Raw genomic sequence first — 27,593 nt, 5'->3', positions numbered from 1 at the left:
TTTGATTGTGTTTAACCAAAACACGTTTTTTTATTATCAAAAGCAAAAATAATTCAATATCCGATCACAAAAAAAAGCATTTTGACGCTCCCAAAAATACAATCTTGGCGGCTACATAGCATAATTGCCTATTCTTTTTCAATATTTTATATATATATATATATATATATATATATATATATATATATATATATATGTATATATATGTATATATATATATATATATATATATATATATATATATATATATATAGGGCAGTCCTCTGTTCTAAGATGGCCGACCAATGCCGACGCTCACCACTAACCCCGCCTACATTTCCACGTGACATATGACATCACTTACCCACCCATCTCCACTCAAGCCCAGCAGCCCGCGAACCCGCCCACTTTTTCTACGTGACTTGTGACGTCACCATCCGCCCTGCACTCCGGAGCCCAGCAGCAGCAGCACCCGCAGGAGCAGGAGAAGCAGCAGCAGCAGCAGCAGCAGCAGCAGCACCACCAGACACGAGCTGCCGTGCCTGAGCCTCATCGCTCAAGAAGGATATCCCGAAAGCCGGAGTAACGGAAGAGAAATCCCCCCCCCCCCCATCCCGCCTCTACACTCACGCACACAGCCATGGCAGACAACGCCGGCTTGGAAAATCACCGCATCAAGAGCTTTAAGAACAAGGGGCGCGATGTCGAGGTGAGCCGACGAGTCTGTGCGACGACCGTGGGTCATTTGGGTCGTTTTCGAGTGGCTCTCTTTGGGCCTCGCTCGGAGAAGGAGGAGGTACAGCAGCAGCAGCACCAGGAGTAGCAGCCCGGCCCCAGCTCCAAGTGAGCTAACCTTGGTTAGCATTTGAAGTCCGCTGTCAAAAGTCCTTGTTGACTTACAATATGGACAGTTCCACGTATTTCTACCGAATAGGATTATCGTTTCTAAGATCGTAATGTTGCTCTTGAGTGGATACGGCGACACGTTTGGGTGGAATTGATCAAATGTACGTTGAACTATTGGAGCTAGCTGTCAGTGGCGGCTAATTGCTGGCTAGTCGGCTGGACACCGGTGGCTTGCTCGAAGGGCGGGCCTGGGCCGGTGGAATGATCCTTATGCTCGCCCTTTTATTGCATTCCGACCACTTTATTAACATATTTGCATCAATTTGTCGCGGGTGCTATTTGAACTGCAAACACTCAGTTGGTTTTAAAGCAAATCACAAGCGCCACTCCTGAGCTTGCCAGGTGAGCTAGCTAAAGCGAGCCTCGGGATTAAGCATTAATCACATGTGACGCTACGGTTACATTCACGCGCATGTTTCTCTCTATTCAACACTGTCAATGGTAATGGGGCAGACGATTGTATCATTCTCATTGAAAGTTTAAAAGATAAGATTTTAGATGGACCTTTTTGTTGTTGTTGTTATTTTCAAAAGGCTGAGAAAAGAATCAGACAATATATAGTCATGATGAACCTCAAATAATTATACAAAAGGACTCACTTTCACAAATAATGGTCAAAAAAAGAGCCCAAGAGAGTTCGCAGATGGTTGTCAGGTGATGTGATTTAAACAAACGCTTCACATGTTGTTGAAATACTCAGGAATGAATCAATATTATATAATTTGGTATGTATTCTTAGAATTAATCCGCTGACTAATTGGTAATTTTATTTTATTTTTTCCATCTTTCAAATATCAGCATTGGTCTAAAAAAAATTCTCTATCGTTCGGGCCCCAATGAATTAGCATAATGTTCTCAAAATAATTTGTAAGGTGAACAATTGCTATTTTAATTTTAGCTAGGGCGCGTGTTCTACGCTATCAGTAAATGTGTATAGTGGTGAGGTGAATAATACAAAAGCAGTGAAAGACTTAAAACAGCAGTTCCATGCTTTAAGTAATTATAACAAACGTGTTTTTATATGATGACATTCAGACATACGGCTAGGCTAGCTACTGTGTTCAAAACAGCAAGCCTTTCCCAAGATAAAACTTGATTTCACAATAATGAATAGGATTCATCAAAAGTACAATCTTTGTAAAGAAATTGCACCATTCCCGCTGCTTCCTGATCTATTGTTAATCCGAAGATAATCCTCGTGCTGCACAATGCGTATAAAACCCGCCTTCAACCAATCCACTCAGCCCCAAACTTCCAGTTCAATGTCCAGTCAGTGCTTGTTTTGAATCTGTTTGGGAGCCGGTGCAACAAGCACATGGCTGCTTTGGAAGATGGACATTGCCAATGCATTCTTGATGCTATTTCAGGCATCCTGGCTGTCTAGCTTCTCTTGAGCAGCATGTTTGCTCTACTCTTATGTTTTGGGAGTCTTTGCACAACAGTTCCTTGGAACCTCGGGATCTGTTTGTAGAATTGCGACAACAGGCCAGATCGACACAGCCCTGATTTAAATAGATGACTCAGAATGACTAATATTGTCTTTAATTTGTTTATTTTAGGATTATCTGACCCTACATTTACATACACAATCTATGAGGTGATGGTAACACTCTGGTTTGAGTGACACTGATGTTTTTTTTTTTTGTTGGCCCTCGTTGCATTGAAAATTGTCTTGCACGCCTTGTTTTACTAACATGCAGAAGAAGTCGAATCTGGGACTACAAGAGCTTTGGACGAGAAAAGAGTGCTGAGCTTCTTAAGATTCTAGCTTCCACTTTAGCGTGTTTGTGAGTAAGATTTACTAAGCGAGGTTTTATACGTAAAACTCAAAATATTGAAGCCGACGGTTCTAATATTTGCAGCGGGCATTTGATGTTGACATTCGTTAGTGATGGTCGCATGAACCTTGAGGAATGATTGCAGTATTATGACGGACGTGAAGTTATCGTCGTGTGATTAGCATGTAGTGGGAAGCGGCTGCAAACAGATCTTTTAACAAAACGAAAAGCAACAGAGTTCGGAATGTCGTTAGGCATGACTGCAACTCCTCTTTAGTGCCATTCCAATGAGACGGAACTATTCCCCCTACCCCAGAATAAAAAGTAGCACCCTAGACTCATCAAGGTACTATTTTTAGGTTCCGGCCAACCCAAGTTTCACGCACAAGTCAATAACACAAACGATATAAACGACTGCTGGTTTCTGATTGGTTTGTCATCCACCCGCATGCTAACGTTAGTTGCAGTAGCTTAGCTGTGGCTGCTGCAGTCTCATCATACTCCATAGTCTCCATGTTGCTGTAGGAGTTGGTTCTCTCGCTGCCCAAACTCTCCTATGGTCTAAACACGTGACCGCATTCAGTTAAGTAGATTAAGCACACTCACTCTCCTCCATTGTTGTTGTCTTTGTCTTGTGTTTTGTTGTGACTGATGAGTTCAGTGTGGTTTGGTTTTCTCAGGTTCTTGTGTTTATCAGTTTTAAAGTGGGGGGGGGAAAAGAGAACTTTGAGTTGTGTCACTAACGCACGAATTGTTTTTCATTGTCCACTTCTCCCCATCATTTCATTTAGTCTCATGATGTGTTTGTTAGCTAGCAGCGGTTTGCTGGGCGACACCTTTGTAGCCTCCGGAGTTTCGACCGAGGACGTTACGCAAGAGGCTATTTGGGAAGGCAACATGAACCCTTTGAAAGAGTCACAAGATCTCGAACGGCAAACGTCAACAGATGCTCAAATACAGCGATTACTCCAACTCGTCTCTCCTCACTTCTGTCCTATAATGAGCCCTGACTCCAAGGTTTTTGTTTGTTCCCTGATAATTATAAACATCGACTCTCAAGAATCCTAAAACGATGCCGTTTATCCACAGTCACTTTTGTTAGCACAAATGAAACGATATTCCTTTTGTATGGCTGAAGGTACAATAAACCAGTCGCTGAACTTGTAAGTCTTGGCTTCATGGAAGTGTAGCCACTTTGTGTTCAATTCTAAAAGTCCACAATTAACTTTGTGAGCTAATTGATCATCATCCTCTCTGTAGTCCTGGTTTCTGTGACATCTTTGGTGTAAGGGTGATGCAGAGCGCTTCCTTTCCAGTTGAGCTCACTTCTTGGGGGCAAGTTATCCTAATGAAAGCGCGATATAATTAAAGATGTATTGACTCTTATCCCCCCCCCCTCTTACAGACTATGCGAAGGCATCGGAATGAGGTGACAGTGGAGTTGAGAAAGGTGAGACACACACACACACACAACCCGTATGCCACTGAGCTGCGAGTGTTTGCATATATAGCAAATATTGGTATTTTGTCAGGGTTTTTCTCTCGACGACTATTAAAACCGTTGGCAAACATCTTTGCTACCACTTGCACATGACACGCTGTGTTGTCAATGCATGCTGAAGTTAAGTCAAGCCGAATTGCAAACACTCGCATGTTTTGGTGCAGAAGTGTGTGGGCGCTCCGTTTAATCGCCGTAAAAATAAATGGCAGCGGGTGTTTGTGTCAATAAGCACTTGTACGATTAGCGGGCGTGTGGGGCTCACGGGTAAAAAGCAGCAACGTTAGCACGTCATGGCCGAGCAGCGCTGAGTTGCTCTGGCGTCTAGCACATTCCACAGAGCCGGATCGGGTCAGGACCAAAACAGTGCAGTAGGCTGATTAGTCATCGCTGACGCACAGCGGCGTGATGCACAAGAATGTAGGCCAAGGGAATCTCTTCGAGAGAGAGAGAGAGAGAGAGAGAGCGAGAGCACATTCACAGTCTATGTGTCTTGACTCCCAGTCAGTAAGGATGCAGGCTCATAGTTTTGGAACTTCTAACCGTGAAGTCACTTGTACCCCCCCTCCGAAACAAAAGGAATACTTTCATGAGGCTGGCCTGCATTCATCGGGCTTTTAAGAATTCATGAATGCATTAACGCCTTCCGCCCCCCCCCCCACTCATCCTTTCATGACTTCTGTCTCTTTCCCAGAACAAACGAGATGAGCACCTACTGAAGAAGAGAAACGTCCCACAGGAGGAGAGTCTGGAGGACTCTGACGTGGACTCGGACTTCAAAGGGGTAAATAGTGGCCTGCATTGTCTCCTGAAGCCATTGAGGCATCCGCGCCAGGGATTCACCCTGAAAACAAAATATCAAAACATGGCTTTAAATGGCTTTAAAAGCTAAGCTGGACATTTTTAGACAAATCTGGAAAGTAGAAAAACATGCGTGGTCAGACGGAAATGATATGAACTGTTGCACTCAAGCTACGACCCCCCTCTGAAGCTGGATTTTTGTGAACTGACATTTACATTTTAAAAAGCATGGGAATCATTTGATGTTTTTGAATCCAGCCTTAACCGGCATTTTTTGAGCGTCAACATCCCTGCGCTAGTATCTCATTTTGCCCTCCTTTTTTTTTTTTTGCAGCAAAATATTACGCTTGGTGCCATCTTACTGGTAAGAGCCGCCCTAACGTAGTGGCAAATATACACGTGAGACGCCTTAGCGGTTTGTCAGTGATGCCCGGCTTCCTTTCTCTCGCTTTCAGAATGCCACCAGTGACAATGCGGTTATCCAGCTCAGCGCCGTGCAGGCGGCCAGGTGACAAATTCCCCCCCACACACACACACTCATTTACCCACACACAGAAGTGCCAACGCATGTTGTGATCATTTTTTTTAACATGAGCGTGTTTCTCATCTGTCAGAAAATTGCTCTCCAGCGACAGAAACCCCCCAATTGACGACTTGATAAAGTCCGGTATCCTGCCCGCTTTAGTCAATTGCCTGGAACGAGACGACAAGTGAGTTTGAAACGCTGAAGTCAACGTGAGCTATTTGCGTGCATCTGTGTGAGTGTTGAGGAAACGCAGCAGCCAGTTGGCAGGACCGGGCCAAATATAACAGCATTCTTGCCTTTGGGAGGTCTAGAATTCCCAGGACCCCGCGGCCGCCGTGGACGAGCGGATGAATAACTGGATTGAAGGAATTTGGAGGAGGAGTGACGAGTGTCATGTTAACATGAAGTACCCGTCGGTGTTACTTTCGACAGACCAGTGATTGTCAAATATATAAAAATTGCAGTTTTATAGACAAATGATCGTCTTTATTGCCATCGTGACGAGTTGGAGGGGGCAAGAAATATTTTGTTCTCCCTTGGGGGGGGCATAGCAGAAAATAATTGAGAAGAACTGCTTCTGCTGCTCTTTTGGGATGCTTGTCCGCCTCCTGTTTCTCGAATGACAGCGTTTCTGTTGCTGTCCCACAGCCCCTCTCTTCAGTTCGAGGCAGCTTGGGCCCTGACCAACATTGCCTCTGGGACGTCAGCGCAGACTCAAGCCGTGGTTGAATCCAGTAAGTTGACCTGACCACCACCCAGCTATTTGTGTTTGCTGCAGACTGGCCGGCAATCATACATTTTGTTTCACAAAATTCTGAAGAATTCATGTTTTGTCGTTAAGTGCTCAAGGATGATGCTTTTGTGTCTTCAGATGCAGTGCCGCTGTTCCTGCGACTGCTCCGCTCGCCTCATCAGAACGTATGTGAACAAGCTGTTTGGGCTTTGGGAAACATTATAGGTCAGTAGACTGTGCACTTGTGCAAATATTGACATCAACTCTTGTATTTGAGTATTTCTATTGTTGTTGTACTCCTTCACACAATTTAGTACTGTCAATGTTTTTTAATCCCAATTTTATTAGCGTATAAAAGGCGTCCCTCAGTTTTTTGAGAAGATTAAAGGCTTTTAAGTGCGCCTTATGCTGCAGAAAATACGGTACAGAAAGAATTGCCGCTTCATGTGAAAACATGGAGTTGTATACTTTTCATTGGAAAATGGAAAATTTCTCGTGCCTTATTACCTTGTCTGTCTGTGACTGGGCCGAAAATATTTGAAATACTCCCTTGAAATAGACATCGAGTGAGTTGTATCTTTTGCCGCTCCAGGTGATGGGCCACAGTGCAGGGATTATGTCATCTCCCTGGGCGTGGTCAAACCACTGCTCTCCTTCATTGACCCCGCCATCCCCATCACCTTCCTGCGCAACGTCACGTGGGTCATCGTCAACCTCTGCCGCAATAAGGACCCGCCCCCGCCCATGGAAACAGTGCAAGAGGTAAAATGCTTGAATGAGCCACGCAGAGATTCTCGGTCTTGTCCCACGGCTGGGGGAAGTTTTTTGAAGCATTGTCGTCTGGCACTTGACAGCTACTTCATCTTTGTCGTTTTCTTCTCCTGACTCGGCCTTGTTTTGACTTCATATTTTGATGCAACAGCCCCCATCTAAACTGCTCTTCGCTCTCTCTCTCTTTCTGTCTCTCTCTCTCTCTCAATCCCACACAGATTTTGCCTGCCCTCTGTGTGCTAATCCATCACACAGATATAAATGTAAGTATCAAACAAAAGGTAGTTCCATTCCAAAATCCTGATTGTATCACGTTTCCTGACTTACAATTGTTTGGTGATATGAGCTGTCATTCATTTATTTATTTGTTTTTTCATCTAGTTTTTCTTTGTCTTACCTGTGAGTTCAAACTTGATAGCGGTGAACTCCATTTCAGTCCCTTCGTTGTAGCAGCACTTTGGCAAATAGTGAATAATTGTGTTTAAAAAAAAAAAAAAAAAGCTCAAGACTACTTAATGCCACTCCAAGTTGAAATTGATTGTCAAAATGAACATAAAATACACCTTTTGTATTCAAAGCCACCATAGATTGGCTTTTTTGTCTGGTAGCTTAATACTAACTAAAATTTGTATCTTTGTTGCCATGCTTTCAATTGTACAACGACAACAAACCTGTTCAGAAATTCACACCGATGCCTGTGCACTACTTTGCGAGCGAGCGTGTTCGTAGAGGAGTGCGCTCCGCTCCCATTAATTTCTGAACGCAGCTAGTATTGGCACAAAGTGTCTCTAGGCTGAGCACTGAGTGGCACGCCGTTTTTGGTGCACTGAATTTCCAAAAGGCAAAATTGAGCAACCTACTGAATTTTCAAACGGTCACACCCTCAACTCGTGTGCGCTCAGTATGAATTTCCAAATGCCCATAGTGAAAACAAACTGTGCAGCTACATTAACAATGATTACATTTTATTTTTATTTACAATTAATTATTAGGCATTTATTTGCAATATCCTTTAACAACTCATATTAGTGCTGCCCTAATGAGCTAAGGGAGGTGAGTTCAAGGCAGGGTACGTCCTGCTGCGATATGATTGGCTGTTGCATCCAGGCAGGACTGCATGTGCTTAGAAGTCCGGTTTAATCCATAAAGATGGTAGAAGCAATGCGTATATTCCATCTGTCTGTCTTTTACTGCCTCCATGTGGCCAATGCAGACTAGAAAGGGAAGCATTCAATTGACGCAATGTGACAAAAACAGTTTCATTGTTTTAATTTTTTCTATTTACATCATTAATTTGTTTTTATTACAATAAATGACATTCAATGGGAAATAGTTTATTTGACATATGAGTATTTTGACTTGAGATCATGCTCACAGGACGAATAAAACTTGCATGTCAAGGCACTACTCGTGAATGTGTGTGTGCATGTGTGTGTTTCTACACATGCAGTATAAGACTATATCTGAGGACATTTTGAACAAGTTTAACATTTCTTGAAAGACTGAACAATTTTACAACCTTTTACGAAAAGACAACAATTGCGGTGTTCGCAATCGATCACCGCTCAGTGAGACGCCAGCTTGGGGAATGGTTCAAATCGAGAGGTTATCATGCAGTGAGTTTCTTGTTACAAGGAAAGTCATTTTACAATATGAATTGACTTCAAACAGATTATAGAAGGTGGGTATTTGTATTTGTGGCTTTTGTCAATTTTTTTTAACCAGTACCAACATGTAAAAGTTCTCTCAAGCCTAAACTACTCCGGTTAATTCAACTCTCAAAGAAACATGGCACATGTAACTTCAAAACAATATATACACCAATTTACTTTATAACTTTTAAGAGTTCTGAATGGTCGATGGGTGCAAGGGTCAATTACCAACACAATGTGTTTGCGATCGTCCAGTCCGTCGAGTTCCGCAGACTTCTGGGTGTGCTCCTGGCATCACGTGTTGTTAACATCTTGTCCATTTAGATCCTCGTTGACACAGTGTGGGCGTTGTCCTACCTAACGGACGGTGGCAATGAGCAGATCCAGATGGTCATTGACTCTGGTGTCGTTCCACTTCTTGTGCCTCTCCTCAGCCACCAGGAAGTGAAAGTGCAGGTGAGACTCCATGAATGAATCAATCCGTTTGATGATATGATACCTAAATATTACCTTTGCCGTGTCTTAACACGTAGACTGCAGCTCTGCGAGCAGTCGGGAATATCGTAACCGGCACTGACGAGCAGACGCAAGTCGTTCTCAACTGCGAGGTCCTCAGATACTTCCCCAACTTGCTCACACACCCTAAAGAAAAGATCAATAAGGTACGACAAGCACGGACACAACTGATTGGAGCTTTTCCTTCACGTTTTGGTGGCTATTTTTCTAACCCGGAAGTAAAACCCCAGTTCACTGAAACTCGTAGGTACCCTTGAGGTGCGGTCAATTACCACAAACAAAGTAAGACATCTCAAAATTATTTTTAAAAAAAAAAAAATCATTCAAAATATCCCAAAACTTGGGATATCAACGCCGATTTCATAAATAACTCCAAATAGCAGTCACATGCTCCATGGTCTGTAGTTCTTGTGTATTGCGTATGAAGGATTGTTTGAACTTAGAATTGCTCTTTTGTCTATATGTGATTTGTAGGAAGCAGTGTGGTTCTTGTCCAACATTACAGCTGGGAACCAGCAACAGGTCCAAGCTGTGATCGATGCAGGACTCATCCCCATGATCATTCACCAACTTGCCAAGGTCTCCTTTTTTTTTTAAATTCCATATTCCTTCAGGGGCTTATAGTATTATTGCTATATTGTACCAGGACAACATGTGTGATAGGACTTACCTTGCCACGTACGTCTTAGTGACAGCCCGACTCTCCACAGGGGGACTTTGGCACTCAAAAGGAGGCTGCGTGGGCCATCAGCAACCTCACGATCAGTGGAAGGAAAGACCAGGTGAGTTGTTATGGGAGAGGCATGCACCCACGGTGTTAGTCATTTGAATTATGAATTTTAATGTGGTCTATAACCGAGCTTGTAACTGTATTTTTTAATAAATGATTGTTCAAGGAGCACGTTATAGGTGATGTTGACTGACCTTCCACTCTTGTAAACCAATAAGCTGTGAAGATGATGGCTGCTGTGTTTTGTGTAGGTGGAGTACCTGGTGGAGAAGAATGTCATCCCTCCCTTCTGTAACCTGATGTTGGTGAAGGACCCCCAGGTTGTGCAGGTTGTTCTGGACGGCCTCAAGAACATCCTCATCATGGCGGGCGACGAAGCCAGCACCATCGCCGAGATCATCGAAGAGTGTGGCGGTGCGTGGTGTGCGGCGGCATTTTGTTTTGTGTTACGTGGCTTCGTTCAGCCCTACATCCCCCTTTCTCTCCCTCCACTTCTCAGGTTTGGAGAAGATCGAAAGCTTGCAGCAACACAAAAACGAGGACATCTACAAACTAGCCTTCGAGATTATCGATCAGTACTTTTCAGGAGACGACGTAAGTTCACGCGAAGTCACCGGAATCCGCAGATATAAGACCCTATTTCAGAAATGTTCCGTTCAATATGTCCAGACTGCACAAGTAGCTATTACGCTGTCAATTTATTTCTATTTTACGATGTTGTATGGAAGCAATGTCATCGGGCGGCACCTTTTGTATACGTTTCTGACGATGGATTCTTATTCCAATCACGTCGAAGTTCACCGTGGCTCTCCCCTACCCCTTTTAGATTGATGAAGATTCCAGCTTGATCCCGGAAAGCACTCAAGGAGGAACCTTCAACTTTGACCCTGCTTCCAACATGCAAGCAAAGGAGTTTAATTTCTGAAAAGAGAAGATAAAAAAAACAAAAAAAGCCAGGATGTTTGCTTCAACCAGCTGCACGGGTTACTCTATAATCTCCACCCCCCTCCCCATGATGACATGCATTCATTTCGCCTCAAATCTGGCACCCTGATATGGAAAGATTGACTTCAACGTGGATACTCACAGTCACTGATGGATTTCCGGCCCCCCACCACCACTTGTGCACTGTGGGGGTTGTATTTAGCATTTTTGTAATGGGTCACTCCTTGCCACCATCCGCCAGCCTGCATCACAAGAAGGATTTTTTGCTTCGACATATCACGCAACGCGGAAAAACGGGAAGGCCAAAACAGCGTCAGTGGCAACCTTTGATCGCCAAAATGTTCACGAGCACATTTGAGTTGGTAGTCTCCCTCACTGACACACATAGACACATTTGGACAATGAGTGTGCACACTTCTTTTGGAAGCTGTCATATCACAAACGGGAGAGAAATACTGCTGTTTTGTTTTTATGCCCTACCTTTGTCTCACACACCCACTATTCGGGTCATAATGTTGAACCCCCAGGCACCTGGCCCACCCCTCCAAGTAATGATTAGCCATAATTAACGACGGATAGATCCCCTCACCCTCGCTCCCCACTCCACTGAGGGTGAAAGGGCTCCAATGATGGCAGACAGACTTGACCGGACGGACTTCACGATGTCACTTTTTTTTTTTTTTTTTTTTTTTAATGTGACTTTAATTGAATTATTCAGTGGTGTGTACTAAAGCCCTTTTCCACAAAAGTGAAGTAACTGCCATCATTTTTTATTTTTTCATGTTTAATTAAAACTGAACAAGCTGCTAAGAAGGACTTGGCAGAGTAAGAAAAGAGGTAACTGGGAAGTGCAGAAACTTTGTGACCACTGTAGCGTCTCCTCCCGAGGACTGGTCTGCACTGGACGTCCTATTTGCTCATGATTCCCCTGTAATGTGAAAATCCAAGTTGGTGGTGGTGGGGGCCACAGGGGAGGTGGGGATTATATCACAATTTGCTAAATCTGGGCTGAATTGAATATTTGATATATATGAATTGAATTTTTAATCGTTTTTTTTTTTTGTAAGTTTCAGTTCATGATGTGGTTACTTCTGGTTGGATCTTCCAATTGCGTTTTGTTTGGAGCTTCACCATATTTTAATCTTATGAGTATAGGGCGGACTGTTAGGACCACTGGAGAAAAGGAAAATTTTGAATCACAAGAAATGGGAGAAAACAGCGACAAGAAAAAAGTTGGAATATCAGGTGAAAAGGAAGAAAAAAAAAACGTGTAAAGTTTCACATTAAGTTAAAATGTTATGCGGAAAAAGTTGTACAAATTTTGTAGTGGTGCATTTTGTGGTACTTCTTACTAGTAAAATTGTATTTATTCTCATTACGTTTTTCTTGTTTGAGGACAATTGTTTTGCCAACAAAATATTTTTAGGTTTAAATTTATGAGCAGAAAAGTAAAAATGACAAGTAATAATTGTGAAATGTGGACTTCTTAATACGATAACTATTCTACTAAAGTCTTGACTTAAACTATGAGGTGATGCTTTTAAATTGAAAGAAATTAGGATAAAGATGAAATCCAGCCATAATTGACTTAGTTATTGTGATAAAAGTCCTATTTCTTTCATAATACAACTTTTTCATATTCTCTTAATACAAAAATTACAACATTTTTGTAATTGGCTTCCTGGTATGATAACATTGTAGCCTCTAAAAGAATGTAAAATTATCCAAAATGTATTCTGAAGAGAATGTAATGCTGCGGTAATAGAGTAAAAATGCTAGGTGGGGAAAAAAAAAAGCCAATTTATTTTCGCTATGTTGAACTTTTTCAAAAAGCTGTTTTTCATAGCGTTGCGAGTTTTTCCGTATAACATTCCATTTGGAGAATAAAGTTGCAATATTAGAAAAGAAAAGAGTTACTAGAAGTGGTCTGAATGTAGTATTGGGGAAAATTAGTGAAGTGACACAACCAAAAAGCAAAATATATATATGTTGCAATATTATAAGGGGAGAGGGGGGGGGGGGGTCACAAGAAATGTTAGCTTATGTTAAAAGAAAATCCTGAGAAATTCATAGTATTACAACAATATATGAATGTTGTGCAAAAATTGTATATACACATATATATGCAATGTTTTTCCCCGCGCAACAGTACAGCTTTTTCAAAGTGACGTTTGTCCGTATCAAATCGCTTTATTCTCATAACATTTTCATCGTGGTCATAATGTTTTGACATTGTTTATATTTTTGAAGACTCTCACAACCGAGACTTTTTTTTTTTTTTAAGATAGTGTTATTTAGTTTATTTTCAGCGTGGCCTCGTTTGTTTACAGGCTTTTTTGGTTCACTGACAAAAATGAAAACGAAACTTCGGGGAGAGGAAGGTGCACCTTCACCGTACTTTTCAACACTCTTGGCTTGTATAGAAAATGTGATGTGTAGCTCTCTTTGCCGTTCTATTTACACACACATACGTACACGTATATACATATATGTGTGTGTATGTGTAGCCTGTAAAAAGCTGCTGCAGCTGACACTCTTTGCAAGGACGACAACAATGATGACCTCGCTGTCTATAATGGCTGTCGAGCCTTCCCCCCCCCCCCCCTCTCTTTTTGTTGAAGCAATATTTCTGTTTTTATTTTTGACTTGCATATGTATTGTGATGACATGCTGGTTATTAATAATCAGAACACTTTTATTCACCCCCTTAGTGGTTTCGGGCCGATGATGTGCTGTCTCCCGAGACTTTAAATGCTCCCCTGGTCTGTTGGTAACTACTGAGAGGGCGTATTCACAATTGCTGGGGGATTGGGGGGGTGCTAGTTTATAACGGAACAAAAATTCTAGAGTGAGGGTGTACAGTCGTCATGCATTAGCAGACTAGACCGAGCCACTTTAAAGATTTACAATTATGTTTGTCTTGTACCCGCATTGGATACAAGCTGATGTTTGTTGCAAGATTTTTACTTGCTCTTGAAAGAAAAAAATAAGGTGTTTTAAATGAATACTAGAAGTAAAGCAACAGACAGCATTTTGGCCTCTGATTGTTTGTATCTTTTTATAAATTTTAGATTGAACTTTCTTCTCTCTTTAAGGTGGCTCATTGATGCTTTCAACTCCTGTGCATATTAAAGACAAATATGAGTTGGAAAAAAACAAAAAAGTCACGGTGCCTTTTGTTTTTGTCATTTTGTTGATTTTAAAACTAATAGTCGGTCAGTGAAGGTGTGGGAAAGTTCAAGCAAAATGGCTGCTCTCCGTTAATCCTTTACAAACTTGAACTGAAAATGGGTGAATTAATTTAGTGTTGCAAGATTAAAAATAAGCCTTTTCTTTATTTTCTGTAGGTGCAGCGCTCCACACTTTGAAAATCTTTGTAATGGAGTAATTAACACGCCAGATGTTATACCTGTACACACTTTGGTTGCCATGGAGATGCAAACACAATTTTACATGTTTGCCCCCTCCCACCACCACAAGCCATCTTCGCCACGTAACCTCATTCAGGGGGATTTTTCATAGCATTTCTTCTCATGGCACCCTCAGGACGTGACCTGTCTTTCTGATCCGAAGCAAAATAAAAACCTGCTGTTCAAGCCGATGGGTCATTCAGCGCTCGCAAGTGTGGTGATTTGCATGTGAAGGAAAAAATAATAATAATTCAAGTAAAGGTTAAATACAGTGGATGGTGAAGGGGAAAAGGCATGTTAAGTAGAAATACGAGAATGGAATTGCATGTTATGGCTGAGAGGTCAAATGAAAAATTGTGGAATGATAATAAATGATGGGAAATTACAATGACTGGGAATGAGCTGAACATGGAGTTGGAATGCTTAGGATCTGTCAAAGGATGTAGAAACTCCATATGAGCTTATTATTTTTTTGTGTTTTGGTAAGTTTTGGGAATTTAGGCATAAGCTAAAAAATGTAGTTAAAACAGTTTGAGTCAGTCAAGAATGCTAGATATTTGGCAAGAAGAAAAAAACAAATTTTCCATTTTTATGGGTATTTTAACAGGGGGAAATTTGTTTTATTTTTTGGTAGAAACTATGATATGCATTGCGTAAATCTAGTTCAGGAAAAAATAGTTGCTGACCGCAAGCATGTGAAAGCGGAATCCATAAGTGGAAGTGGGTACTAATTCTTGTTATTTAATTAAACTCCCGTACTCAATGAGGGGTCAAAGTGTTATGAATGAATGAATGAATGAATGAAAAATTTACGGAGACTCTGACAAATCCTTGGCTATCCCTGATTTACCCCCCCCCCCCCCAACACCCCCCCCCCCATCTGAACCCCAGCTCGTGCCTTATCAAGTCGCGTTTCAATCGAAACAGGCCAGCTCTGTGATCGATTATTTTACCTGCAATTGTGACGGTGACGTCAGCAAACATTCGCCAAGTCAGCGCCAGCACAGTTGAGCTCGGCGTCTGCGGACTAACTGGCTTCCGGAGGGGGGCGTTGTAAACATTAGCGACCGACGGCCACAGTGGACCCTCGGGTACCATGGTGAAGGCGACAATTAGACCCGCTTTCCCGAGAGCTCACGCGCAAATTTTCAACAGGTGAGTTTTTCCTCGATAAAAACAAGGTTATGTGGTTTTGTTGACTGCAAATCAGCTAGCTAGCTAGCCAGCCATCACGTTGGAAACGGATAAATCCAGCAACTACCGGCTGTTCAGCGTCCCCTTTTTTGTGTTCTCTTGCTGTGTCAGGCGGTTTGATGAATAGTGCGTTCTTAACAATGGCCACCTAATTGCTAGCCACGTTTATGTACAAAATGTGTGTACCAGAGACGTGGGAATCATTGTTTTTCTAACCCCAAGCTTTTAAGTTCAAAGCAATCGATTTGGCTGTCAAAGAGGGAAATAAAGCTTAAATGGCGGCGCGGCGTATTTATGGATTTTTACGGCATCCAGGGGGCGCTCTAGCAGGAAGCAAGAGCGAGACAGACGCACCGAAGAAGACGTGCTAGTTTGTCAAGACTGAAAGGAAGCTTTTATACACAAACCGTCATTATTGGGGACAAAGGAAATGCATATGATGCCGCTTTTAAGATAAAGGCAGTCGATGTTGCGTCACCCTTTTCTTTATTTCGTGGTCCCGCCTACTCTGGAGCTATACGTGTCGCTCGCTAGTTTAATGTAATTTAGCTCATCGTGCATGAATCAAATTAGCATGAACAGACCCTCATCACACTGGAAGAAATGCACAAAAGCCACGACGAAAGAGCTGAGAAAGTGTGAGGCGAAGGATATCTAACGCTATTCCAATCGAACACTGATGAAGATGGCTCTTGTTGACTTTTACTGCTACGTTTTTTAACGAGCCCTGTTGGTGCTGTGTTGCCGCCGCGTCTCAGTGACTTTTACCGGTATGTTGTTGTTTTTTTTAAATCCAGCCCTATTAGTCTTGTGTTGCTGCGGTAGGTATTTAAATGCGTGTTCCTCAATAAAATGACATTAATTTGTTCCAGACCTCCCAAAGCACTGCCATTTTCAGTAAAGAAAAAGTTCATTTCTAAATCTAACAATAGAAAAATAAATAATGAGGTGACTCAGTTCGTTTATTCTTGTCCACATTTTATCAGCATGTCTGTGGTCCAATCACGATAGATGATCCCCTCCGTGCGGTCGACGTGTTTTGTTTTCACACTCATCTGCGCATGGTTGTTTATGGTAAAAATATTGACACGTCTTGCTGTCTGCAGTGTCTCCACTTTCCACCTGCCGGACCTCCCTCCTTTGGGTTCTGTTTGACGGTTGCACTCCATCCCACAAACTGACCTCAGAGTAACCGACACGCAAAATGGTGGACGTCGCAAAGTGGCCCCTCTTCAGTCTGATGGCACCCAAGGAACTGGCCTGCGTATGGAAAGCATTTGTTTTTGGAGCATCCGCAAATGAGGCCATCTTCATAACCGGCGACAATGAGGTGACACTCTAGTCGAAGTATTAGTTGTCGTTATCAGCACGTCAGTCTTTTACTGCCTCGTGCACAACAAATTAAATTGCCGTGGTATATTGTGATGCGCACACTGTTCAATCCTTAATATTTTATTTAGTTATTGTATTAATATTTTTATGAGGCTTCTTCACATTTGCTTTTTTTAAAAAAACACAACCAAAAAAAAATCATGTGGTTTCTTTCAGCTGGAATGGAGTAAGTGGGTTTTCCATTCAGTTCAACGGTCAGTAACTTAAAACGCGTATCTCAATATTGTTGACACTCCAATAGGCAAGGCAAGTTTATTTGTATAGCACATTTCAACAACAAGGTCATTCAGAGTGCTTTACACAAAACTTAAAAGGCACCAAAGAAAAAGAAAGCTTTAAAAGCATCAGGGCACAGTTAAAAACATTCAAAACAATTGACGAGACGCCCCCACAAACAGTCCGGTGCGTCCACTAAGAAAAATAAAAAACGCATACCCAGTTGACACGCTCCAGCACCCCCTGCGAGCGACCCCTGTGAGGAGAAACGGTACAGATAATGGATGGATGAAATGAGATGCGTAATGACATAAGTTTGGCAGCAGTAGGCAATGAATCTAGTTCTCTGGCTGTTTTATCACGTCACCAGGATTCTTTGCTCTGTCCGTTTCAGGTCTATGCGTTTGGGTTCAACTGCAGCAACTGCCTGGGCACCGGAGACAGCCAGAGCACCATTGTGCCCAAGAAGCTTGACTTCCTGAGTGGCAAGAAGGTGATCAGCATGAGCTACGGCAGCGGTCCGCACGTGCTACTGGCCACCGAGGGTATTGTCCTCCTGCGAATTGTCGCAATATTGCAACTGGTATTTTTTGCTGAATCTTTTGTCGTTTCAGATGGCGAGCTGTTCGCCTGGGGACACAATGCCTACAGCCAGCTGGGGAACGGGACCACTAACCAAGGGCTAGCGCCAGTGCTGGTGACAACTAACCTGCTCAACAAGAAAGTGACCAAGGTGGCCTGTGGCTCGCACCACTCCATGGCGCTCACTGAATTTGGAGAGGTAGGTGCTTCACTTCTAGCAGCGTAGAAGAAGTATTAGTTTATCCATTACTACATTACCTTTATTCTTCATTCTATTGTCACTATATGAAAAGTTCATTTTCATTTTTGTGTATTGTTACCAGAAGGCACATTATAAAATTCTATACAAAGACATGCCACGGGCCCTGCTGAATAACAGTCGCTGTGACGTCACACTATCTCATCCGACTGCGCAAAATATGAATTAAAATAAAGTGAACGAATTGCGACTCACACCGCCGCACAGAGACGTAATATATAGGCACCTGATGAACCAACCAGAGGACATTACGTTTTACGTCGATCGGGGCGGTAAACCAATCAGACGACTGGATGTAACAAGTAGAAGAGTACGTACCTCCGCCGCCATTAGCTTCTGCTACACAGAGACGTGATATACAGGCACCCGTTTGCTTACGTTTACGTTTGCTTACGAAGCGGAATCAGAGGACTGGACGTGACACGTAGAGAGGAATACGTACCTCCGCGTAGACAGAGACATGCTTACCAGGCACAATTCAAGCTTCCTGGAAAGCTGGGATCATTGCCGAAGAGCAACGTGACAACGACCAGACAATGACGAGGGAAATTGGCATGTCAGATGGCGAACTTGCCCAACTGTTTAATTTGGAGACAGAAGATGAGGACTACGCTCTCCGTAGCCCATCAAAAATACCGTAGTTGATCGATAGTGAGCATTAATGATTTTGTGAAGGCAGATTTTGTTTTATACATATATGCAATTGCACCTCATCGTGTGACTTTTTCCCACGTGTCAGGTGTACGCGTGGGGCTACAATAACTGCGGCCAGGTGGGTTCGGGTTCTACAGTCACGCAGCATCACCCGCGTTGTGTTTCCAGCTCCCTTCAAAACAGGACGGTGGTCGGCATCGTCTGTGGACAGACCTGGTCCATGGCGGTAGTGGACAACGGCGAGGCAAGGACCAAACATTGTTCTTCGCTCTCTGGTGGAATGTTGCTCATATTTGACTTGTTTTTCTCTTTGGACAGGTGTTCAGTTGGGGCTACAATGGGAACGGGCAGCTGGGAGTGGGGAATAACGGCAACCAGCTGACTCCTTGTCGAGTCACCGGTTTGCAGGATCTGTGTGTGCAACAGGTGAGTAACGCCACTAAGGCCATTATCATTGCTTAGGCCAAATAAACAAGCTCAAAAACTCACAATTTCCTGAGGCCAGTTTCACTTACGACATGAAATTTAGTAGTCGTGTCAATTGTAAGTAGACCCACAAAAAGCGCCTCCACAGAAGCTGACCGTAGTCCATTTCCAGGCGTCATTAAGAGATTTTGTCTGATTGATACCAAATTTGAAACACAGTTACTTATCGTACGGGAGAATGCCAAATTGTAAGAAGTGTGAATTTTGGTCGTTGTGGAGGAGTACTTCCAGTTCAAATTGTTGTTACAACTACAGTTTCCATCCCTGACGTCAATGGCAAATTAATATGTTGCGGTGTGGAAGTGTTTATTTATTTCATGGATGATCATCTTTGTTTGTTCGCTGTATTTTATACAAGATTATTATCATTAAGATCATTTTTTAAAATATTTTTTCCCCCAGTATTTTATGATTTTTTTTTTTATAGATTTATTTTTCATCCAATTATTTTTTTACATTTTCATTTCTTTCAATAGTTTTTATTTCTACGTATATTCATTTGAGTCATTTCTGTAAAATGTATATCTAATTGCACTCTAGGTCGTGTGTGGATACGCACATTCATTGGCGCTGACGGATGAAGGCATCCTCTACGCGTGGGGCGCCAACACATACGGGCAACTCGGCACGGGCAACAGGAGCAACCACCTTAGCCCTGTGCAGATTATGAGCGAGTTAGGAAGGTCTGACACGACTCTTGCTTTGCTTGCAGCAATGCTTTGTGACACTTTGAACATGCTTGATGTGTGATTTCCAGCTGTTGCGATATAATCTATCGTGACCCCTGAAAAATTGGCATCATTAAGGCTTACAATTTTTAACAATCCTCTTTATCCAACAGAAGCTACATTGTGTATTGAATTGGCAGTTCTCGGAAAATATCAAATCGGTTTTGTTCAAGTTGAATGATTTTACCACCATTTTATTCATTCGATATTAATTGCTTGCAATAAGAGTTGCAGATCACACAGAAAACAAATCGTTCTTTGTTAGCATGCCGGAGCAGATTAACGACATTTGGATTTTTTTCAACTCGGATAAATGATTTTGAGTTTTGAGTTTCAAATGTGGTCAAGGAACAAATTAAGATCATGTTTCAAGACACTAGTGGACTTTTTTTTTTTTTTTTTTTTTTTACAAAGAGTGCTTAAGACAAAATGTTCCAAGAATGATTGCAAAAATATACTATATTTATATCGGTTGCGGTGTCATGTTTTGTTTGCGCTCCAGGATCGTGGAGGTGGCTGCCTGTCACTCGACCCACACGTCAGCCGCCAAAACGCAGAGCGGCCAGGTGTACATGTGGGGCCAATGCAGGGGCCAGTACATTCTGCTGCCCCAACTCACGCACTTTGCCTGCACTGACGACGTCTTTGCCTGCGTTGCCACACCCTCGGTGATGTGGAGGCTTCTGTCCATGGGTAAGATGTGGACGTAACGGATAAAAGGACCTAGACCTACGAGGTCCCCGCGCCTTTCCAATTATAAACTGGAAAAATGGTCTAATTGTTAATTGTTTCCTACCCTCAATATTGCATTTTAATACACGATTAATTTCAATACCTAAAATGAAATAATCGTAACAAACTATTAATAAAAACCATCAGATTTATTGTACGTAAATGTATTAGGTATTAATAAATCAGTCATATAGGTTGGGCTTTCACTAAAATAAACATCTAAGGCAGTCTCCACATCAGTCTTTTTAAGCGTTCCAAGGCAATGAAATCAGACCAGTTATGGTGGTGTCTGTTAAGTACATTATGAAACAAGTCAGTTCTAAGAACTGGACTAGGATTAACAAGAGGTTCCATTCTCCTTTCAGAGTTTGATGACTGTCCGACGGTGGCTCAGTCACTCAAGAAGCAGTTTGACAACCCAGAAACGTCCGATCTCAAGTTCTGCGTGGATGGCAAATACATTTATGTCCACAAAGCATTTCTCAAGATCAGGTCAGACTCACTTCATGGTATACATTCAATATTAGAAGAAGAAAAGAAAAAAAGCAAAGTTCAGTAAAGCAAATAAGACAGAGGGCAGTGATATCAGAGAGCCAAACTGTTTAAGTAATCACGATTTTCTCCCATTTGCTTTAGTCTTTCAAAACGTTGGTGTTATTGTTGGCATATAGTACCCATGCCTATCATCCGAGCAATTTTGTTTATTACACTAAGGTGTGCATGTTCATTTTTGGGGGACTGTGTGACTTGCATTTACAGATGTGGCTTAGTTTGGGGAAAATGAAAGAAAAACAGAAAATAAAGGGAAATTAATAAAACAATTCTCACTCGTACAGATCACCTAGTTACCATAGGCTGATATATATATATATATATTATATATATATATAAAAAAAAATTCCCCTCTCACCCTCCGCGGGTGGTCTCCCACTCCAAGCTCGGGTCCTCTACCAGAGGCCTGGGAGCTTGAGGGTTCTGCGCAGTATTTTGGCTGTTCCTAGCACTGCACTCTTCTGGACTGAGATGTCTGATGTTGTTCCTGGAATCTGCTGTAGCCACTCCTCCAGTTTGGGGGTCACTGCCCCAAGTGCCCCAATGACCACGGGCACCACCGAGGCCTTATATATATATTTTTTTTTTTCTCCCAGCAAATAGTTGAGGACAGGTTCCACATAGAAATACACAATATGGTTAATTTAGGAATAATTAGGTGGGGAATTACTGTAACATTATTTTCGAAATAATACTTGGAGCAGACAAAAATTGACTATGTGGCCTGTCAAAGCAAATCGTGCAGACGTCAGGCAAATAGCAACTACAAAACTGCTGTCTGAAATAAAAGAACTGTGAGATTATTTATATAGACAAGGAATAGATTCTGCTAAGATAATGCATTCTTTATGGTCTATGGAAACCGTAAATGACAGACTCGTAGCTCAACCAAAGCAGAAATAAGTGCAAAACCTTTCTGTGCTGTGCTTGGTCAGTCTGTTTCCAGGGTGTGTCTTAGCCAAACTGTAGATTTTTTTTTTAAACTCAAATCACACGAGGTCCGACAGTAAGGTTACAGTTGACTTGAAAATTGACCATCGTGTGATCCCCATATGTTGTCTGGTTTAGGTGTGAATACTTCCGCACCATGTTCCAGTCGCACTGGAATGAAGACATGAAGGAAGTGATTGAAATCAACCAGTTTTCCTTCCCAGTGTATCGCTCCTTCCTGGAATTCCTCTACACCGACAATGTGAAGCTGCCGCCAGAGGACGCCATCGGTCAGACCCTGAATTGCGGCTGGAAACTGTCTTCATCTGGCTCTGTGTCCTTTCTGAACTGAACTTTTCCCTGTGCAGGACTTCTGGACCTGGCCACGTCCTACTGCGAGAATCGTCTGAAGCGTCTGTGCCAGCACATCATCAAAAGTGGCATCACGGTGGAGAACGCCTTCACGCTGCTGTCGGCCGCCGTGCAATACGACGCCGAGGTCCGCCTTTGCCCACCCACAAGAAAAAAGAAGTTCATCACGGGATTGTAAGTAATCCTTCGATTGTTGTTAACCAGGATTTGGAGGAGTTCTGCTTCAAGTTTTGCGTCAACCATCTGACTCGAGTGACGCAGACGGATGCCTTCTGTCAATGCGACGGTAATTTACTCAAGGATTTCATACGTCGCGCCAGCCGTTGCGGCGCTTTCAAGAACTGATCTAGAAATTATGCGTTCAGGGACATTTAGTCCAGTCACCCTTTTTTTTTTTTTTTTTTCTTCTACTTGAAAGACTTGTGGTATTCAACTGACCAAGGAACTTTAAGCACTTTTTTTTTTTTTTCCCCTTTCCATTGACCATTTGCACTTGTGGACAGTTCCAAATGCTTTTATCAGTAGCACTTACTCGGAAAGCACATATCCTATAATGCCCTGCAAATAAATGCTCAAAATTGATTGTTTTGAGTGTATCAAAAGTCTTGAGTTCATTGACTTGACAATCTTACTTCTTTAACTAGGATTCTCCACTAATTATGAATTCCCAGCTGAATAACTGCAGTGGATTCCCATCACAGGTAAAGTTAATAATATATACAAACAATATTTGTTGCAAAATAATATTTTATTTCAAACAACCTTCAATGTTGGTATTTTTCAGAACTTAACGCAGAGAAATCATTACGCAATGCAGCTAATTCTGTGGCTAACCCAGTGCTTCTCAATTATTTTCTGTTACGCCCCCCCCCTAGCAAGAAGAAAACTATTCGCGCCCCAAGTGACTATCCTAACTTGTCTTGTAAGTCGTAAAATGTCGCACTGTCGCAAACGTGACAGAAGTAACAATGAGAGCGCCACTGCCCCCTGCTGTAGTAAAGGCGCAATTACACTTCATTCTAGTACTGCCAAAAAAAAAGCCTGTTCCCCAGGGTCACACGCGCCCCCCACTATTTGAGAAGCACTGGGCTAACCGCATAAGAATGGAGAAACGCATTTTTTCACAAACCAGTGTGTTTTTCTGAAGTCCAAAGACGTTTGCAGGATTAGTTTTCAAGCCAGACTAAACGCTTTCTAGGCGGCTGTCTGTGATGTAGTTCAGATCTGTAAGCAAGCAGTGTCAGCTCTAATAACACTTCTTTGACATCTTTAAATGTTTAAAAATAAAATGTGGGTGATCATGATAGAACATATGCTAATCAAGCAGCGAGGGGAAACTAATAAAAAGCCCAACATAGTATTAAATGCTTCCAGTGAGAGTGGTGCTGGATTCCATGCAGTGAGAAAGTGGCCATCATCTGCTCAGCAAAGACATGACTTCCTGCATCGCTGCCACTGACTTTTGCACTGCCACTTGTTTGTGCTCCAACTCTATTAAAACCACAAAGGTGACATTTAGATGAATGACATACATGATGTAAAAAAGGCCTAACTACATTAAAAGCCTTCCTTTAAAAAAACATTTTTTTACCTACTAATCTGTAAAGTTGTGATGAAAATCAAGTGATATTACAGAAAGTCATTTTATCAAAAATAATTATACACCAAAAAAAAGTGTTGTTGCAATTTTACCACAAAAAATGGAAAAGTAGTAAATGATCTGTCGTACCAGTTTGTTCTGGGACAACTTGTTTTAACATCTTTTTCTCAAGATGTTGCATTCAAACTAATTTACTACTGTACCAAAATCAATAAACCGTGAACTCCATCTGGATAAATCATGACATGCACGTTGTTTTGGCCATAAGGCGGCTGATTTAATAAACGTAGTGGCGCCTGCAAACGGCTGATCTGAATCCATCGCATCACAAACGAAGCGCATTTTCATTCCGTTATTGTCATTCATTGAACAAACAGAAAACAAGACTTCGTGTAAACCATGATAGATGACTTCCGATTGTTTCCTTGGTCCACTACGTTTGGCCAAAAATGGTGTAACATTTAAGCGCGTCAATGTATGTGGTCGTACCTTTTTGCTGTTTTCTCAGCAGCTCTGTCATTTTGCCAGAAGACAACATAACTTGCAACGCCACGTTGAAATCTGCAGACAGCATCACATCTCATAATCTGCCATGCCGCAGTCGCACCCTCCCATCGTGATGTGTCACTCGCTCACCGTCCTGACTGGCCTGACAGTTCTGGATCCTCAGGAAGACATCCTTCATGTCTGTTAAGAAATCGCTGAAGATGGCTTCCGTACATCCTGCTGTGTTGCAATGACCCCAGAAGATAGCAGCGTCCAAGCCAAGCTCTCTCACACCTTACATTTTTTTTGCAAAAAATTTACATTAACACTAAAAAAACATCTGCATTTTTTTTTATTGTAACATTAAGACCTGATCTTAGGGGGGGGGGGGGGCATTTCACAAGTACACAACAACTTGTTAGTGGTTTTAAGATAAGGGCTGAGTGACCTCAAAGTGACATCACCTTGGTCATTCTCAGTTTTCACCTCTACCGCATTAGCAGATGCCATCTGAATGAGGGTCTCAGGCTGGAGTCCACGTGGAGGTTCTGAAACCTGAGGGAACAGCTGCGTCAGAACATGTCGCAGTTACATTCATGTCATCTTTAAATGAGGTTGCCACGAAAATGATGCTACTTACTTGGCACGGTTTTAAGTTGAAATGTTCATCTAAATCGGATTCCTCAATGGGGGCTACAATTGGAGAGGGCTCTTCATCTGTGGAAAACAAAAGGGGGGGCATCAGGGGGCAAAAGACTGCAACAACCTTGGCAGAAAACCCCGATTCTCTACAACCGAGTACGGTTGCAAACTCATGGCAATGAATTCCGCGATACCGTTCGTAATTCGCTTGGCCTTTTTCGATGTCTTTGGCTCCTTCTTCAGGGTGTCCTCAGTTGTTCTCAGGCTGCTAGTAGCAACAGCAGCAGCCGGCTTTCTCAACTCCTCTGTAGGGTGGAATCGTGCTGTGTGACTTCTCAGATTCGTTGTGCCAAAGTATTTTAATTTAGCGCGACAAATCTTGCATACAACGTAGCTTTTGTCCAATTCATTTCCTCCGTCAACATTGTAGAATCCGAAATGATTCCACACGTCTGATTTAAGGTGTTTAGGGGCAGGTCGGATTTCAGGCTCGGCCATGTTTGTTGTTTTTCTGGAGGTGTGTACTGAAGTGTTGGCTCGTAAATTCGTATGACTACAACCAGTAGGTGTCAGTAATGCCCATTGAAGCTGGTGCAACCTCGCCGTGAAACAAAACGAAGAAGAAAATGACGTACCTTCCTGTTCACGAACGAGTCGTGAATTGCATTTCCCGTTCACCAACGAACAAATCTGAGTGAACGAATCAGTGAGTGAGTGATTCCTTTCCTCACGATGGCGGGTGTGGCACTTTTCACTTTCAGTGCCATCATTTTTCCCTAATGCGGTGGCCTGTCACGTGGTACGCGAGTGTGCAAAGCGCCATTGGACGAGCAGGCGAGAAAGATTTGAATTAGCAGATGTGACGTCATGAATCGAGGACGGTGTGTGCTCAAGGAAGTTGTCATACAGGTGCGACATGTTACGTCATGTTCAAATCTATTCCAAGATGGCGCCCGCTCGCCCGCAACAAACATTTGCGAGCGTGATTTTCTCCCGTTTTGGACGACTGCTCGATTCATGCCGCCATTTTTGAGTGAGTTGATGGATGATAAAATTAAAATATTATAATTTGGATACTTTTGTCATTATTATTATTAGGACGCTACGCAGAACGGGGGGAGCGAGTACAACAACAACAACAGTACATGACTACAACAACAACAACAACAGTACATGACTGTACAACAACAACAACAGTACATGACTGTACAACAACATTACATGACTGTACAACAACAACAGTACATGTACAACAACAACAACAACAGTACATGACTGTACAACAACAACAACAACAGTACATGAGTGTACATGAGTGTACAACAACAACAACAGTACATGAGTGTACATGAGTGTACAACAACAACAGTACATGAGTGTACATGAGTGTACAACAACAACAACAGTACATGAGTGTACATGAGTGTACAACAACAACAATAGTACATGAGTGTACAACAACAACACATGAGTGTACATGAGTGTACAACAACAACAGTACATGAGTGTACATGAGTGTACAACAACAACAGTACATGAGTGTACAACAACAACAACAGTAGTACATGAGTGTACAACAACAACAGTAGTACATGAGTGTACATGAGTGTACAACAACAACAACAACAACAGTACATGAGTGTACAACAACAGTACATGAGTGTACAACAACAGTACATGAGTACAACAACAGTACATGAGTGTACAACAATAGTACATGAGTGTACAACAACAACAACAACAGTACATGACTGTACAACAACAACAAAAACATTACATGACTGTACAACAACAACAGTACATGTACAACAACAACAACAGTACATGACTGTACAACAACAACAACAACAACAGTACATGAGTGTACATGAGTGTACAACAACAACAGTACATGAGTGTACATGAGTGTACAACAACAACAGTACATGAGTGTACATGAGTGTACAACAACAACAACAGTACATGAGTGTACATGAGTGTACAACAACAACAACAACAGTACATGAGTGTACATGAGTGTACAACAACAACACATGAGTGTACAACAACAACAACAGTACATGAGTGTACATGAGTGTACAACAACAACAACAGTACATGAGTGTACATGTGTACAACAACAACAACAACAGTAGTACATGAGTGTACAACAACAACAACAGTAGTACATGAGTGTACATGAGTGTACAACAACAACAGTACATGAGTGTACAACAACAGTACATGAGTGTACAACAACAGTACATGAGTGTACAACAACAGTACATGAGTGTACAACAACAGTACATGAGTGTACAACAACAGTACATGAGTGTACAACAACAACAACAACAACAGTACATGAGTGTACAACAACAACAGTACATGAGTGTACAACAACAACAACAACAGTACATGACTGTACAACAACAACAACAACAACAGTACATGAGTGTACATGAGTGTACAACAACAACAACAACAGTACATGAGTGTACATGTGTACAACAACAACAACAACAGTAGTACATGTGTGTACAACAA

General features: G+C 42.2%; 3 protein-coding genes across 7 annotated transcripts; 2 read left to right on the top strand and 1 right to left on the bottom strand.

Annotated features, from left to right (window-relative positions):
• Positions 1 to 419: 419 nt before the first annotated feature.
• kpna3 (karyopherin alpha 3 (importin alpha 4)) lies at positions 420 to 14,443 on the top strand. 3 transcript variants are annotated; one of them, XM_061286808.1, is made up of 17 exons: positions 420 to 688; positions 4,069 to 4,113; positions 4,856 to 4,945; positions 5,297 to 5,326; positions 5,418 to 5,470; positions 5,577 to 5,672; positions 6,137 to 6,222; positions 6,360 to 6,446; positions 6,814 to 6,983; positions 7,211 to 7,255; positions 8,969 to 9,100; positions 9,178 to 9,306; positions 9,635 to 9,739; positions 9,871 to 9,942; positions 10,142 to 10,304; positions 10,390 to 10,484; positions 10,717 to 14,443. In XM_061286808.1, exons 1-17 carry the CDS (start codon positions 620 to 622, stop codon positions 10,813 to 10,815), a joined length of 1,566 nt encoding a protein of 521 aa, XP_061142792.1. In that variant the 5' UTR covers positions 420 to 619; the 3' UTR covers positions 10,816 to 14,443. The 3 variants fall into 3 exon arrangements, with proteins under 3 accessions (XP_061142792.1, XP_061142794.1, XP_061142793.1); XM_061286810.1 differs by lacking the exon at positions 420 to 688 and adding an exon at positions 801 to 822; XM_061286809.1 differs by lacking the exon at positions 420 to 688 and adding an exon at positions 3,915 to 3,998.
• A 790-nt stretch (positions 14,444 to 15,233) lies between these two features.
• On the top strand, positions 15,234 to 22,944 carry LOC133159830 (RCC1 and BTB domain-containing protein 1-like). Of its 2 annotated transcripts, none has more exons than XM_061287207.1 (12): positions 15,234 to 15,400; positions 16,546 to 16,769; positions 17,442 to 17,592; positions 17,662 to 17,828; positions 18,628 to 18,786; positions 18,861 to 18,968; positions 19,569 to 19,711; positions 20,259 to 20,449; positions 20,854 to 20,980; positions 22,109 to 22,260; positions 22,339 to 22,469; positions 22,547 to 22,944. In XM_061287207.1, the coding sequence occupies exons 2-12, from the start codon at positions 16,644 to 16,646 to the stop codon at positions 22,685 to 22,687; spliced, it is 1,596 nt and encodes a 531-aa protein (XP_061143191.1). In that variant the 5' UTR covers positions 15,234 to 15,400; positions 16,546 to 16,643; the 3' UTR covers positions 22,688 to 22,944. The 2 variants fall into 2 exon arrangements, with proteins under 2 accessions (XP_061143191.1, XP_061143192.1); XM_061287208.1 differs by lacking the exon at positions 15,234 to 15,400 and adding an exon at positions 15,783 to 16,209.
• Positions 22,945 to 23,071: 127 nt separating this feature from the next.
• On the bottom strand, positions 23,072 to 25,614 carry LOC133159831 (uncharacterized). 2 transcript variants are annotated; one of them, XM_061287209.1, is made up of 6 exons: positions 25,265 to 25,614; positions 25,069 to 25,145; positions 24,893 to 24,995; positions 24,579 to 24,722; positions 24,432 to 24,503; positions 23,072 to 23,833 (listed from the first exon to the last, which is right to left on the bottom strand). In XM_061287209.1, the coding sequence occupies exons 1-6, from the start codon at positions 25,566 to 25,568 to the stop codon at positions 23,757 to 23,759; spliced, it is 777 nt and encodes a 258-aa protein (XP_061143193.1). In that variant the 5' UTR covers positions 25,569 to 25,614; the 3' UTR covers positions 23,072 to 23,756. The 2 variants fall into 2 exon arrangements, with proteins under 2 accessions (XP_061143193.1, XP_061143195.1); XM_061287211.1 differs by having other exon boundaries at positions 24,893 to 24,983; positions 25,265 to 25,611.
• Between the last annotated feature and the right edge of the window lie 1,979 nt (positions 25,615 to 27,593).

This window comes from Syngnathus typhle, linkage group LG9 (assembly GCF_033458585.1).
Source record: "Syngnathus typhle isolate RoL2023-S1 ecotype Sweden linkage group LG9, RoL_Styp_1.0, whole genome shotgun sequence".
Taxonomy (NCBI): domain Eukaryota; kingdom Metazoa; phylum Chordata; class Actinopteri; order Syngnathiformes; family Syngnathidae; genus Syngnathus; species Syngnathus typhle.
Note: the sequence above shows the minus strand (reverse complement) of the source record. Positions and strands in the feature narration are given on the sequence as shown.